Below are 12,919 nucleotides of genomic sequence, written 5' to 3' on the forward strand. Positions count from 1 at the left end.
CTATTTCAATAGTTCTAGATAAAGTCTTATCATTTTAACGAGTATGAGAATAATAATTTTTTTTAACACTGTGCATGCTATCTATGAAAGGTTAAATTCAGAAGTGCCTTTTTCCAATGGAGTAGCATGACATAGAAACTTTCTATGTCATCTAATGGGAGAATTACTGCCCCTGAAGCCACTTTAGGTTTCAGGCGGGAGACTGAGCATTTCTAATTCTGCCTTCTCACAAGACTGGTGGCATTCACTGAGATGAATCGATGGTGGGAAATGATGAGTAAGCCAGGGAGTGGGGCTTCTGTTGAAAATTCAAATCACCTTCTGAGTTACCAAAATAATACTCTTCCATTTTAAACTCTGTCTACAGAGATAAGTCAGTATCCTGGATACATTTCCCTTAATTTTACTTATTAGCATTTTAAAAAGCACTGAGAACTGACACCTCCTACACCCACACAGCTTACTGTCTACATTAATATGACAATCTTTCATGATTCATGCCTGAAAGTTAAAAATGCAAATAAATCCATTGTTCATTTTATAAACTTCCTAAACCACCCACTTTTCAATAGAAAGCATGACATGACAATTCTGCACAGTCTAAGATTCTTAGAATCCTTGGTTTCAAAATCCTTGCTTTGCTGTGTCCCCCAATCCTAAACTATTATATCATGATCTTACTCAATTGAAATCAACTCCTGCCCAGCCCCCAAGCCAAACATCCAAGTCTCAGTCAGTATCACTACTTCGTTCTGCTGTCCCTGAGCCACTACCACCACCACCGTCAAGGTAGTGTTTTTCATTACTGCAGTAAGAATAAACTCAGTTTTGTCTTATCGACAGCTTATTTTCTTGATAGTTTGTGGAGCTAAATTTGACAGAATAGAGTAAAAAAGAAAAAAAATTAATTAGTCTGGTTTATTTCCGATAGGAGTGTTGAGGGAAGGCTGCAAGTACAACCCTTTATAACTAGATAGTGAAGGAATGAGACTTGATTTTAAGATATAGAAAGAAAATCTTTCACTCCTATCTTTAACTGCTAGGTATGGAATCAAACAAAGACTGGGAGTGGATGTAGTCACTCTGTGCCGGACAAGTGGATTGTCTTATTTAATCACTATAAGGGAAACATTTTTATTATCCCCATTTGACAGGTAAGAAGATTGTGACTTAGAGACATAAAGTTACTTGCTCAAGCTCATACAGCTAGTAAGTGCCATCAGAAGGCTTTGAACTTAGCCTTCTGACTCATACTTTTCACGAGAGTTTAGTGATCCATAAAAGAAGACAAACACATAAATGAGTATAATACCACATGATATTGGCTTTTGAAGGGTAATTTACACAGTGCTAAGATAGCATAGAATTAATTTGTTTCTAGGGGCAAGAAGGAGAGTTTCATAAGAGAGGTGCCAAAGAAAAAATTATTCCAAAGCCTATTATAATGGTAAAAAAGATTTTATTCAGAACTATTGCAATAGGAACATTATAATAAGGGAGAGAGATTGTGCTCAACTCCAAATAGAATAAGGACAAGTGGGGATTTACAGTCATCAAGCAGAGTGAGGGGGTCAGTGGATGAAAAATTACTAAGGAGAGACATCGAGAGACTTGTTAAACTGACTTAACGGGATTCTTGCTGAAGGCGGTATAGGGATTGATCAGATATCAAGGGTGGAGCATTCTCCCTAAACTAACAGGATTTTTTCTAAAACCAAACATGGCAAGGATAGACAAAGAAGCTCAAAGTTGAGGCCTAGTCGAGAAAAGAGGGCAGAGGAGACTAATTGAAGTTTGGTCAAAGAGAGAGTCTTTGCTAGAGGTGACATTTGATTTATTTGAATAACAAGCTTGGCAAGCAGAAAAAGGAATGGGCGAGATGGAGGGCATGCTTACCTGCAATGCTGTCTAGTAGAATTCTTTGTAATGATGGGCATGTTCAATATCTGTACTATCTGACCTGGTAATCACTAACACATGTGATGCTGAGCACTGGAATGTGGCTATTGCAACTAGGAACTGGATGTTTATATAAATTAAATTTAAATAACCATTTATAGTCTCTGTCCTAGCCAGTGCACATCTACAGCATCTGGGGTGTGGACTCTGGGGAAAAGGGGGAGGCAGCTTAGGAGAACGTGCACAAGTAGCAGCTTCTTTAACCTTTGCCCTCATCTCCAGTCCTGCCCAGTCCTGTCCAGCAGCAATGATTCAACTTTGGACTCCCAATTCCCTGGAAAAAGAAAGTGAGAGAAATTTTATCTCTGAAGCTTGCTCTTTCTGTAATCACCTAGGCCTCTGCAATTTGATGACTTACAAAGTCCAGATAGTTTCTATGCCCAGGCTGGAAAAGAAGAGGATTGAATAATCAGTGGGGAAAAAAAAAGGAGACTACTAGTTAGCTTGAGACATCCTTGGGCTATTACCTGTATGCAGGCCAAGTATGGTGTTTTGTAATTTCAGGAGAAATAGGAGCCAGGTATACCTCACATTAACCACTGAATATTTGTTATTCATTAAACAATTTTTAGAAAGCACAGATTCTGTCTATGGCTATGCTACCCTGAACAAGCCCAATTCCATCTGATCTTGGAACCTAAGCAGGGTCAGGCCTGGTTAGTACTTGGATGGGAGACCTAGGAAGACCTAGTGCTGTAGTTGTAAAAAATAAAAAAATAAAAGATTATAAGATGACAAGGTCCTTGCAATCTGTGAGGTCAACCAAGGGTTGCCTTGCCTAAAAAAATAAATTAAAAAAAAAAAAGGCATAGATTCTGCATATATTTAACTGCTTCATAAGTCTAGATTTGACTATATATTATTATTTTTACCATAAAATAATACCAATTTATGAGGAAGAGGACTTCATTGTGTACACCTATTTTACACACATAAATATTGTTTGATCCACTAAAAATAAGTATTAGTGAGACATGGACGCTCCAAGCACTTTTAAGAAAAATAAAAGGCAACTATTGACTGCAGAGGATCTTTTTGTTACATGTAGCAGATGGATTAGTGCATGTGTCTGTGTCTCTCAGCAAATTGCCTTGCATATAGCAAGTGCTCAAGTAATGTGCCTGTTATTTCACCTGCAGTCAGGGCACTTTCTATGGAACTTGTTTCTAAGAGCCATCCATACTAAGAGAAGGATGCCCTAAAAGCAACCATGAGCTCTTTTCAGGGAAAGCTGTTTTCCCAGAGGTAGAGGGAAGATGAAGAAGGACAACATAAAAACAGAAGTGTGGAAGCTCCATTGCTCATGGCCAAGCAGCCCCATTCCCAGGGGCTCTCTCAGCCCCATCAGATACAAATCAAAATGGAGAACTCAAAGGAGGTGGTAGGCAGCAATTTCTGTCTCTATCCCACCTATAGCAGCAATAAGAGCATTAAGGAAGGAGGAGTGGGTTCTATGAATCCATTGCAAGACCTTGGCCGAGCCACCACATTTTTCCAGGCCTCACTTTCCTCGCCTGAAAACAAGAGAAATACCAGGGGGGTCTCTAAGAGCTCTTTTGATTTAAAAAGAATCCTGATTCTGTGATTATACATAGTTCTATAACATTCTCTCATACATGGCAGACCTAAAGGGAAAAATATAAATCTTCTAAGCATCTTTGCTTCATTTTAGCTCCCTACCCCATCCTTGATACATACTTCCTTTTGACTAGCGCAGGAAGAAAGAACTTCCAGGAGGGACCTCGTTATAGCGTAGCAGAAGCAGGACTCTCTTATCATTAACTCCTTACCGGAAGAGTCCCAAACTGAGAAACAGTTTGTGTGTCAACTGCAGAGCAAACAACTTTCTCAGGGTTTTGTTATTATCTTACTATTTATTTATTTATTTATTTATTTATTTAGTCAGGTGGGTGGCTAAGGACCAAAAAGACAGGGAAAACAATAGTTTCAGACCTGCTCCCCTCCCCATACGCTCTCTGAGTTGGTTCTTGGAAGAGGTGACACAATCCAAGTGTTTCGTCAACTGAAAGGACCCTCCAACATATCACTTCAATCTTTCACATCTGGGTTCAAAAAAACTCTTATTTAGTTTTGCCATGTGGAGTTTTCTGTTTCTGTCTTGCCAAGTACAAACCACGAACGCTCTCTGATTTCTTGGCTGTCCTTCTCTGGCCCTGGAGGGGATGCCTGGTTGAAGACAGGGGTGGCGGGGTGGAGCAGGGGGCTGGGGGAGCATTAAGCCTGCTTTGCTCTACAGTGGGAACAGCTCCACTGTTCACCCTGTGGTTGTTCCTGTCATCACCTCTGAAAAGACAGTGATGCCAGGCTCTGGCCTATTAAATCCCACTGCAGCCAGCCCTCTCATAAATAACCAGCTGTCAGGGAGTTTAAAGGAAATCCTCTGGAAATCATAAATCTTTGCTGCTCCCTCCTGCATCCTCTTCCTCATTTCCATCACAATATCACTCCAGAGGGATTTGAGACCAAAGCATGAGCTTCACAGAACAGATTGGTAGGTCACTAGAGAAAGAAAGGGTTGGGGGAGGAGAACAGAGCTGGGACAACTGGTCTTCGGGAAGCATCTGCTGGACCCTGGGGAGGGGGAAAGGCAAGATAGCCCAGGACCACCTGGAGGAAAGAGGACATAAAAAAGAGAACTGGATAGTAGAGGTTACTGGAAGAGCAGCAGGTGAACCGGTGGTCCTACCTTCTGCTCTTCAGGGTGAATTCAAGCACCACGTAGCAGACTTTCAATGTTGGCTTAGGGCTAAGATATGCCTTTGCCTCTAGCCTCCTGCCTGGGCAGATCAGCAGAATTTTAGGAGTCAGCTGCCACAACCTTCACCTCTAGAGACTGAGGACACTGAGCTGGCAGTGTCCTGTATTGGGAGAAGAATTTTTCCTCTACAAACTTAGGTCCAAAAAGTAACCAAGTTTTTCATATGCATATGAGAGCATTTAGTAGTAACTTCCCAAGTAGCTAGACGTAAAGATTTGAAGCCAGCTCAATAAGAGGGGAGAGTGGGGCTTCAAAGGATGGAAGGCTCTAATGAGACATGTTCACACAGTTTTTTTTGAAAAGTCAGATGTGTACAAGAATGAGCTTCCTGTACGGGAGGTCTCTCTAGAGGTGAAGGTTGTGGCAGCTGACTCTCCTAAAATTCTGCTTCTTTCAAATAAAGGAAGTTCAGATAAGTGTTCTTCCTGCACTACTGAAGCTCAAATGTTTTCACTTTGAAATGAAAATCATCTTGGAGGGTCTTTTCAGCCCCCTCATCTGCACTCACCTGACACAATGTTTGCAATGAATGTGCTAAAATCTTAAATCCTCTAGGGAATTTTCTTGGACTAACTCCAACATAAGATGTGGATTTTGCCTCTTCCATGAGTCCTTTTGACTGGAGACTTTCTGGGAAGGGCCTGTTTCTCTTCCTTGGATGTCTCTCCTCAATTCCTGGAAAAGGTTTCTACCCTCAGAAAAGAGTAATGATCCGTAGTCTTACATAATTCTTACTTTTTCCGACTAAACAGGAGCAGCTATATTTCAGTGGTATCAAGTCAAGCATCTGGAAAATTCTCAAGAACGAAGAGGTTTGGACGTAGGCAACAAGAATCTTTGGCTTCGTCCATAAGGGAGGGCCCCCAAATCCTATGGTTCAGGAACTTAAAGTCCCTTTTTTGGCCATTCACCAATTTTAACCTTGGCTGTCAATCCTTTGGAGGCAGGCAAATAGAAAGGGAAGGAAACCACAATTATTTGAATCCAGTCACTACTCCGATCCCCTCACCTATCTGAGGAGTGTCAAGAGTTGCTGTGAGAAACCAAGACCCCCAGGTCTGGGCGGCCCTCTCTTATTGGCCACAAAGCCCCGCATTCTGGGGAGCTGTCCTAATTTGATAAGGCTGAGCGGTTCATTGTACAGGTTTGCGATACCCATTTTACTGTTAAGCTAAGCCTCAGAGCGGTCATGTCAACTGCCGGAAGTTACCCAGGTAACAATATGCCTGAGATCTTGCCTTGGCTCTCAATCCAATGCTCTCTGCTCGCACCTCCTGCTCCTGGTTTTGGATATTTACCTTCCACAAAGGCCCAAGTACCAGGTGCACACACACACGCCGCCCCCCCCCCCCCAAGCTGAAGCTCAGGAGCCAAACTGTTCCCACCTGCGTCCGCAAACTGTGCCCCGACGGCTTGGACTGAGGCGGACGCAGGCGCGGGACTGGGCGAGACCCGCGGAGCGCGAGCAGTAGTGGCGCCCAGCGCGCGGAGCGCCGCCCAGCGTCTTCCGCGTCTCCCGGGACAACCTCCGGCGCTTCGCTCCCAGAGCTCAGGGGCGGTTAATTGGAATCGGGGTGGGGGGGGCAATGGCTGCCCACCGCCGGGGCCAATCGAAGGCTTAGAAAGCCCTATATGCAAATATGAGGGTCCGAAGGACCCCAAGGTTGGAAGAGCGCGGGTTGAGGTTAGGGGTTGTAAGACAGCCAATGGGAGCGTGTCTCAATCCTTCCTGGAGGGGGCCCGCAAGTATGGTTGCTAGAGAGACGGGCAGCGGAGCCGGAGCAAGACTGGGGAGTAGGAATCGCGGGTAAGATCTTCCCAAAGTCCAGTGTTGGCCCACAGATCGCGACCTTCTAGTGCCTCTTTACTGAAAAGCTGGTTCTACACGCCCCCGATGTCTCCCAGGGTGACCAGTTCTCTAGGACTAACCCTCTGCCCTTCCTGGTGGCATTCTAAAGGTCAAAGCCCCTTACCCTCAGGGCCCCTGGTCCCCCTCCGCGCCGTGGCCCGTCTTTCTGAGCCAGTAACCCTCGCCCTGTTCCCCACCCCATACTCGAGCTCACCGCTAAAATACCCACACTCCCTTTTCCCAACCTGAAGACCCCGATGCCAGGACCTTGCCCATACACCGACCCTTCTTGTCCCAGCTCCATAACCCCTCCTGTGCTCACTTCTCGAACCTGAGCTCTCTCCTGCGGCACCCTCACTTCCTGCCCTCCCTCGATTTCCCAAACCTGGTGCCCCCTTGGATACCGAAGATCTCTGAGAATCACACAGCTCTCTCCTCCTCCTGCTTCCCCATCATTGCACCTTTCTTACTTTGGAGAAACCTTCCAGAAAGACACTTCCGTTTTCTTTCCTTTTTTTTTTTTTTTTAATGGCTTGCCCAGCCCTCTGCAAATGTCCCTACTTCCGTTCTCCCTCTTCTTTCACTTCCAATTATTTCTCACTCTCCTGAAGGAAAACTCTTCTAGGCTTGAGGAAAGTTCTCCTTTGGTATCTGAGCTCTAGGAAGAATGTAACTTTGAGGATAACGTGGTGAGGTAGCTAACATTTACTAAGCACCAGTATGTGGCAGGTACTTCAATAAATTATTTAATACGTACTACCATTATATTTTCATCTTACAAAATAGTCCTTATTTTGAACCAAGCAATGCATTAAGAGCATTAGAAATATTAACTCATTTAATTTTTTTCTTTTAATTTTTAAAACAACCCCATGAGGTGAATATTATTATCCTCATTTTATTTATAAGGAAACCGAAGTACAAAGAGGATCAGTTTATCACCCACAGACACCCTTCTAGTAGGTGGGAAAGCTGGGTTGGATCCAGGTCTGTCTGTCTTTGCTAGCAATGCACATATTGTGGAGAAAATGGCTGGGCATGCACTTGCCCTGAAAATTGTTCTTCCAATTGAGGAATTGTGGAATTCCTCAATTTCTAGCCAAATAAAAGACAGCATCTGAGTCAGCAAGATGCTTATTGTTCTCAGTGAATGTGGCCAGTCATGCTCAGTACTTCTTTCATTTTTTTAAATTAATTTTTGAATTACAGTTGACACACACTATTATATATTAGTTTCAGGTGTACAACATAGTGATTCAACATTTATATAACTTCAGTGATCACTGTGATAAGTCTAGTAACCATCAGCTACATACAAAGTTATTATGATATCATTGATTATATTCCTTATGCTCTACATTATTCTCAGCACTTATTGGCACAGCCCTTGAGCAGTTGAGTGTCCCCATCCCTACCATGTTAGCCCATGTTTTGCTTCTGACCCCTTCAGGCTCTGTGCTGAAATTCAAAAGGTGTCTAAAATGAAAAGCCAAAAAGCCATAAAAGCCATCTTACTTTATCCTGCCTGCATCAAAGCTCAAAACACTTTCCTAGATATGAGACTTTTAGTCTTCTTGGTGATCCTCTAATCACAGAGAAGATAGAGAATGAGGGAGGAAATAATTGCAGTAAGCCCCTCTTATCCACAAGGGATATGTTCCAAGACCCCCAGTGGATGCCTGAAACTGGATAGCACTGAACCCTATAAATACTGTTTTTTCATATACATACCTATGATAAAGTTTAATTTATAAATTAGGCACAGTAAGAGATTAACAACAACTAATGATAAAATAGAATAATTCTAACAGTCTATGGCCATGCTACCCTGAGCAAGCCTGATTCTGTCCGATCTCGGAAGCTAAGTGGGGTCAGGCCTGGTTAGTACTTGGATGGGAGACTACCTAGGAAGAACAAGGGCTGTAGGCGTAAAAAATAAAAAAATAAAGGATTGTAAGATAACAAGTTCCTTGCAATCTATGAGGTCAACCAAGAGTTGTCTCACCTAAAAAATAATAATTATTATTTTAACAATATACTATAATAAAAGTTATATGAATGTGGTCTCTCAAAGTATCTTATTGTACTGTACTCACCCTTCTTGTGATGCTGTGAGATGATAAAATGCCTATGAGAGGAGATGAAGCGAGTTGAATGACAAGCACTGTGATGTAGCATTAGGCTGCTATTAACCTTCTGATGATAAGTTACAAAGAGGATTATCTGCTTCAGGTGATCCTGAATCATCGAGCATTGACAATGTTAGTGGTTGGATGTCAGGAGCAGATGATGTTGATGGCTGGGGAAATTTAATATTTTCGGATTTCAGTTGACCACAGAAAGCAAAATCACGAATAATGGAGGACCTATGTATTTGGCTTCTTAGTATATACTATGTCAAATAGGTAAAACTGAAAGCAAGGCTGTAAATAGGCTTCTTTCTTACCTCCACATCTCCCTCCCCCACATCCACTTCAAACTTTTCCAAGAACTATCCACTGGAAGCCTTCAGAGGGATGCTTTTAATAGGGGAATGAGGACCAAAAGATACAAAAGGGAAAGGGTTTAAGGAAAACCTATTATTTGGAGGAAGGGAAGGAAGTCACAGGCAAACACTGTAGGAGAGCTCTTCAGTGCCATACGTATTCCTGCAGACTGAAAGAAGAGTTTAGGCTGTAAAGGTGAGGATGAAAAAACTTGGCTGCAACTTGAAACATGTTCCCCTATTGTTCTTTATAAAATAATTCTTTCCTCCCATCTACAAGATCACCTATATTAATTCAGCCTTGCAAAAGGAAGCACTAAATATTTCTACCTTTCTGCAGCATCCCCAGGGGCAAGAAGAGTAGTCAACTTGTACAGTCGTTCAGAAGCAGAAATGAGACATGGTCCCTCTACATTTTCCAAATAACCTTTGTGTGTGCATGTAGCCATCCCAGTGCTCATTCCCTCCCCCTGGTGGCCAATAAAGGTCATTTTCATGTTGTCTAACCAGGATTTGGTTGGTAACCTCTCTCAGGCTTTGAAGATGCCAAGATCAAAAACTCCATTCTAAAATGTAAGGAAACATCATGTTGCTTTTTTTCCCCCCCCCTCCCACTGTTTTAACTATCCTATTTGGAAAGGTGAACTGAACGTGTCTTGTGTCATTAAGAAAAACTGGAGATGGTATTTGCCATGTTTGCTACATTGATAGCCCAACACAGTCTTCTTTTTAAAATGCCCCAAAGCATTTAATCCATATTGCCTGCCCACTAACCTGGCATAATGGAAAGATATGTTGAGAGGCAGAAAACCTGGACTTCTGTCTTGGCTCCACCAGCTTGCTCCCCAGCTTTGTGTAAGTTAAAACCTCTGAAAAGCAAACAGGTTGAACAAGACACTCTCCAAGGTCCTCTCAGCTGTAATATTCAGGAATTCCAAAAGTGCTTAGAAAATGTTCCAATTACACTACAAATAAGAGTCCTGGTACAGTGTGGATGTTGTTGAAAAGAAGACAAAGAAACAGTGAAAATAAAGACAAAGTAGAAATAATAGAGCCGTTCCCAGGTTATAGCAAATTTGGGAGATCCAAGCCCTTGTTGGAGGTGGGAATTTAGAAGCAGTTGACTTTAAGGAAAATGATGTGGGATCAACTGATCCTTAAGGGACTAAAGTTGCCAAGACTGCTGCTAGCAGCTAGGTGATCAGCTGTTTCACTTTATGGTCATGCCATTTATGGGTGATCAGCAGAGAGGGAAAGGCAATGGGTGGAATGTGGAGGAGAGACAGGCTGTGGGGTCAGACATACATGGCTTTTAATCCCAGCTCTGCCCCTTACCTTACCCTCTCCATGCCTTAGTCTTCTCTTCTGTAATACATTGAAAATAATATCTGTTATATGATATTAGAAGGATGAGACTGTGTATATAAAATGCTTTCCTAAAATGCCTGGTACTTGACAAGGAGGTTGTAAATAGTAGCTAGTGCTATAAATAAATGAAACTAAGTGTTTTAAGTGTCTACTATATGAAAAGACCCAAGGTTGATGCTTTAAACAATGTTATGTGTTTTATGTTCACAGCAATGCTTCTATTATGCAGATGAGGAAAATGAACCTTAGAAAGGCAAACAGTTCATGCATTTATTCATTCTTCCAGTCAGTTAATTCCAGAAGCATATGAATCTCTGCTATGTGCCAGACACCATGGCAGGAGCTGAGAATTCACAGACATGTTCTCTCCCATCAGGGAGTTTAGACCAGGGCCTCAAAGCTGATAATGATAAATAGCATTTGGTGAGATCTACTATGTGTCAGGCACCATTCTAAATACACTGTATTGACTCAAATGAATGAACTCATTTAATTCTCGTAACTGGGACAAACCATTTTACAGATGAGGAAATTAAGGCAAAAATAGTCACATGTGACAATGATGTCTGCCATCTTGTACCTGTCTCAGATGCCATCCAAGGGACTCTCATGTCATAGGAGCCTAAAATATAGGGAAAGACAGGCAAGAATCCTGAACCAGTTGCTTTAAAAGTACATGGATTCAGTTCCTTGTATGTGCCTGAGGCCCTCCCTCGCAAGAAGAATTTGACCCTTTTTTTGTTGTTGTTGTTGTTCTTCTCTTTGACACAGGCAAATATAAGCAGCCATGACTTGTTCTTACTACTTGGGCAAGGACTCAAAAAAGGGCAAAGACAACCTGCAACTCCAGAGGCCAAATTCAGGGTCAGTTTTCTCTCCTCAGGTTAACATTAACCTTTAGGTAAACGGGGCCACTCCTCCTCCAGGGCTTGGTAAACAGGAGCCTTTGTGGAGAGCTGGGGGAGTGGAGCTGGCTGTTTACCTGGAAGGAAGGAAGCAACCCAAGGTCAAGATTTCATTTACTTTAGCCGTCTTGAACTTTGCCAAGAATGTGCCTGTTTTCTGGGAAAACCCCCCTCAAGGCCCAGGTTTCATGGGTTAGTTGCATTGAGCACAACTCTTTCTCCCCCTGCTCAAGTGTCACCATAAAGGGACTTGGGTATAAGTGGCAGCCCTCTTTAGCAAGAGAGAGAGAAACAAGTGGCAGTCCTCAGCTGACTTACTACTTGTGCCTCCCTCTTGCAAGTGGTTGTGAGCATTCAGTGAGAGGGTGTATGTGACAATTCTTTGAAAAGCCTGAAGAACTACACCCACATAAGGGCTTATTATTAAGTGATTCATAGGTAACCTCTAAGTTAGAGGGTCTCCCCAGTTTTGTTTTGGAAAAAGGGGAGAAAGAGGTAGAAGCATGTGGTAATGTTAAAGATATGGCTGTAAGGTATAAAAGTTGTCTAGAATTAACAAGTTTGGGTACAAAGGGGAGGGCAGGTGATTCCCAAGAGATTGTGTGACTGTGGTGAGCCTGCTATAATTGCATATTGCTGGTGGTAGTCAAAACTGTTAGAATTCCACTGGGATAATGCGGTGCTATAAACAAACAAACAAACAGATAGATAAATAGATAGATAAATAAATAAATAAACTTAGAACCTACATAGTTTTCATATTCATTAACCTCATAATCTGATTCTGGATAGAAATCTTAAGAACATAATCCTAAAGAAGTAATAGGCCTTCTATACATGAAAGCGCATTGTAGAGCTGATTGTATAACAGCAGAATTGGAAGCAACTTACTTTGTCAACAATAGGGCAATGGTTGGTTACATTCAGATACATTCCTTCAATGAGATATTATTACACAACCATTCAAAACTAGAAATATGTAAACTTTGTCACAACCAAAAGGACATTTATGATATGATATCAAGTGGGTGAAAAGCAGACACAAAATTCTTTATATTGTGATTGCAATTATAAAAGAATAATTATGCTTTGAAATTAAGAATAAAAGAGATTACACAAAAGGGCCAAAGTTGCCATGTTAGAGTAGAAAAGCTAAAGATAATTTCCCACCCTACCCTTTCCTATGCTTCCTTTAATGTTATACTATAGTATTTCAATAGTAATAATAAAGATATTATTAATATCATCTTAAAAAACCAAAGAGTCTGTGAGGAAAGAAGAGGTATTAAGTAGCAAGAGGATTATAGGCATCAAGAGAAAGGGATTGAAATGGTGGAGAGGTTGGTAGGGTTTGAGAGGTGAAGAGAGGAGGGGAGAGCACCGGAAAACCGGTTCTGTGGTCATAGAAGCCTTGGAGGTGAAGGGGCTCTAAACCAATCAGTTGGGCCTGGGCAGTTCTGGGTTACCCAGAGACAAACTAAGCATATTCCTGAGGACTAGTGAAGCAGGGGCATTAAAAATCATTTGATATTTGAAATTTCAAGTAAATATCTAAGAAGCCATCATGGGGGTGG

At 42.0% G+C, this 12,919-nt stretch overlaps 1 protein-coding gene, 1 long non-coding RNA gene and 2 pseudogenes across 4 annotated transcripts in view; 3 read left to right on the plus strand and 1 right to left on the minus strand.

Moving 5' to 3' along the window:
* Positions 1–1,397: 1,397 nt before the first annotated feature.
* Positions 1,398–7,042, minus strand: LOC118603846. Its single transcript, XR_004951349.1, has 3 exons — positions 6,992–7,042; positions 5,247–5,673; positions 1,398–2,233 (listed from the first exon to the last, which is right to left on the minus strand). It is a non-coding gene; the product is annotated as an uncharacterized LOC118603846 (long non-coding RNA).
* Positions 2,546–2,661, plus strand: LOC118604859 (annotated as a pseudogene).
* Positions 6,289–12,919, plus strand: part of TTLL6 (tubulin tyrosine ligase like 6) — a 31,529-nt gene continuing 24,898 nt past the window's right edge. For 2 of the 3 annotated variants that reach the window (XM_016164745.2, XM_016164748.2), the window contains exon 1: positions 6,290–6,545. In XM_016164745.2, the coding sequence (XP_016020231.2) occupies positions 6,379–6,545 (167 nt within the window). In that variant the 5' untranslated portion in view covers positions 6,290–6,378. Of the gene's footprint in view, positions 6,546–12,919 lie in introns of all 3 variants that reach the window. The other variant, XM_036222593.1, reaches the window with a different exon arrangement.
* Positions 8,398–8,516, plus strand: LOC118604193 (annotated as a pseudogene).

This window comes from Rousettus aegyptiacus, unplaced genomic scaffold (genome assembly GCF_014176215.1).
Source record: "Rousettus aegyptiacus isolate mRouAeg1 unplaced genomic scaffold, mRouAeg1.p scaffold_m13_p_6, whole genome shotgun sequence".
NCBI classification, from domain to species: domain Eukaryota; kingdom Metazoa; phylum Chordata; class Mammalia; order Chiroptera; family Pteropodidae; genus Rousettus; species Rousettus aegyptiacus.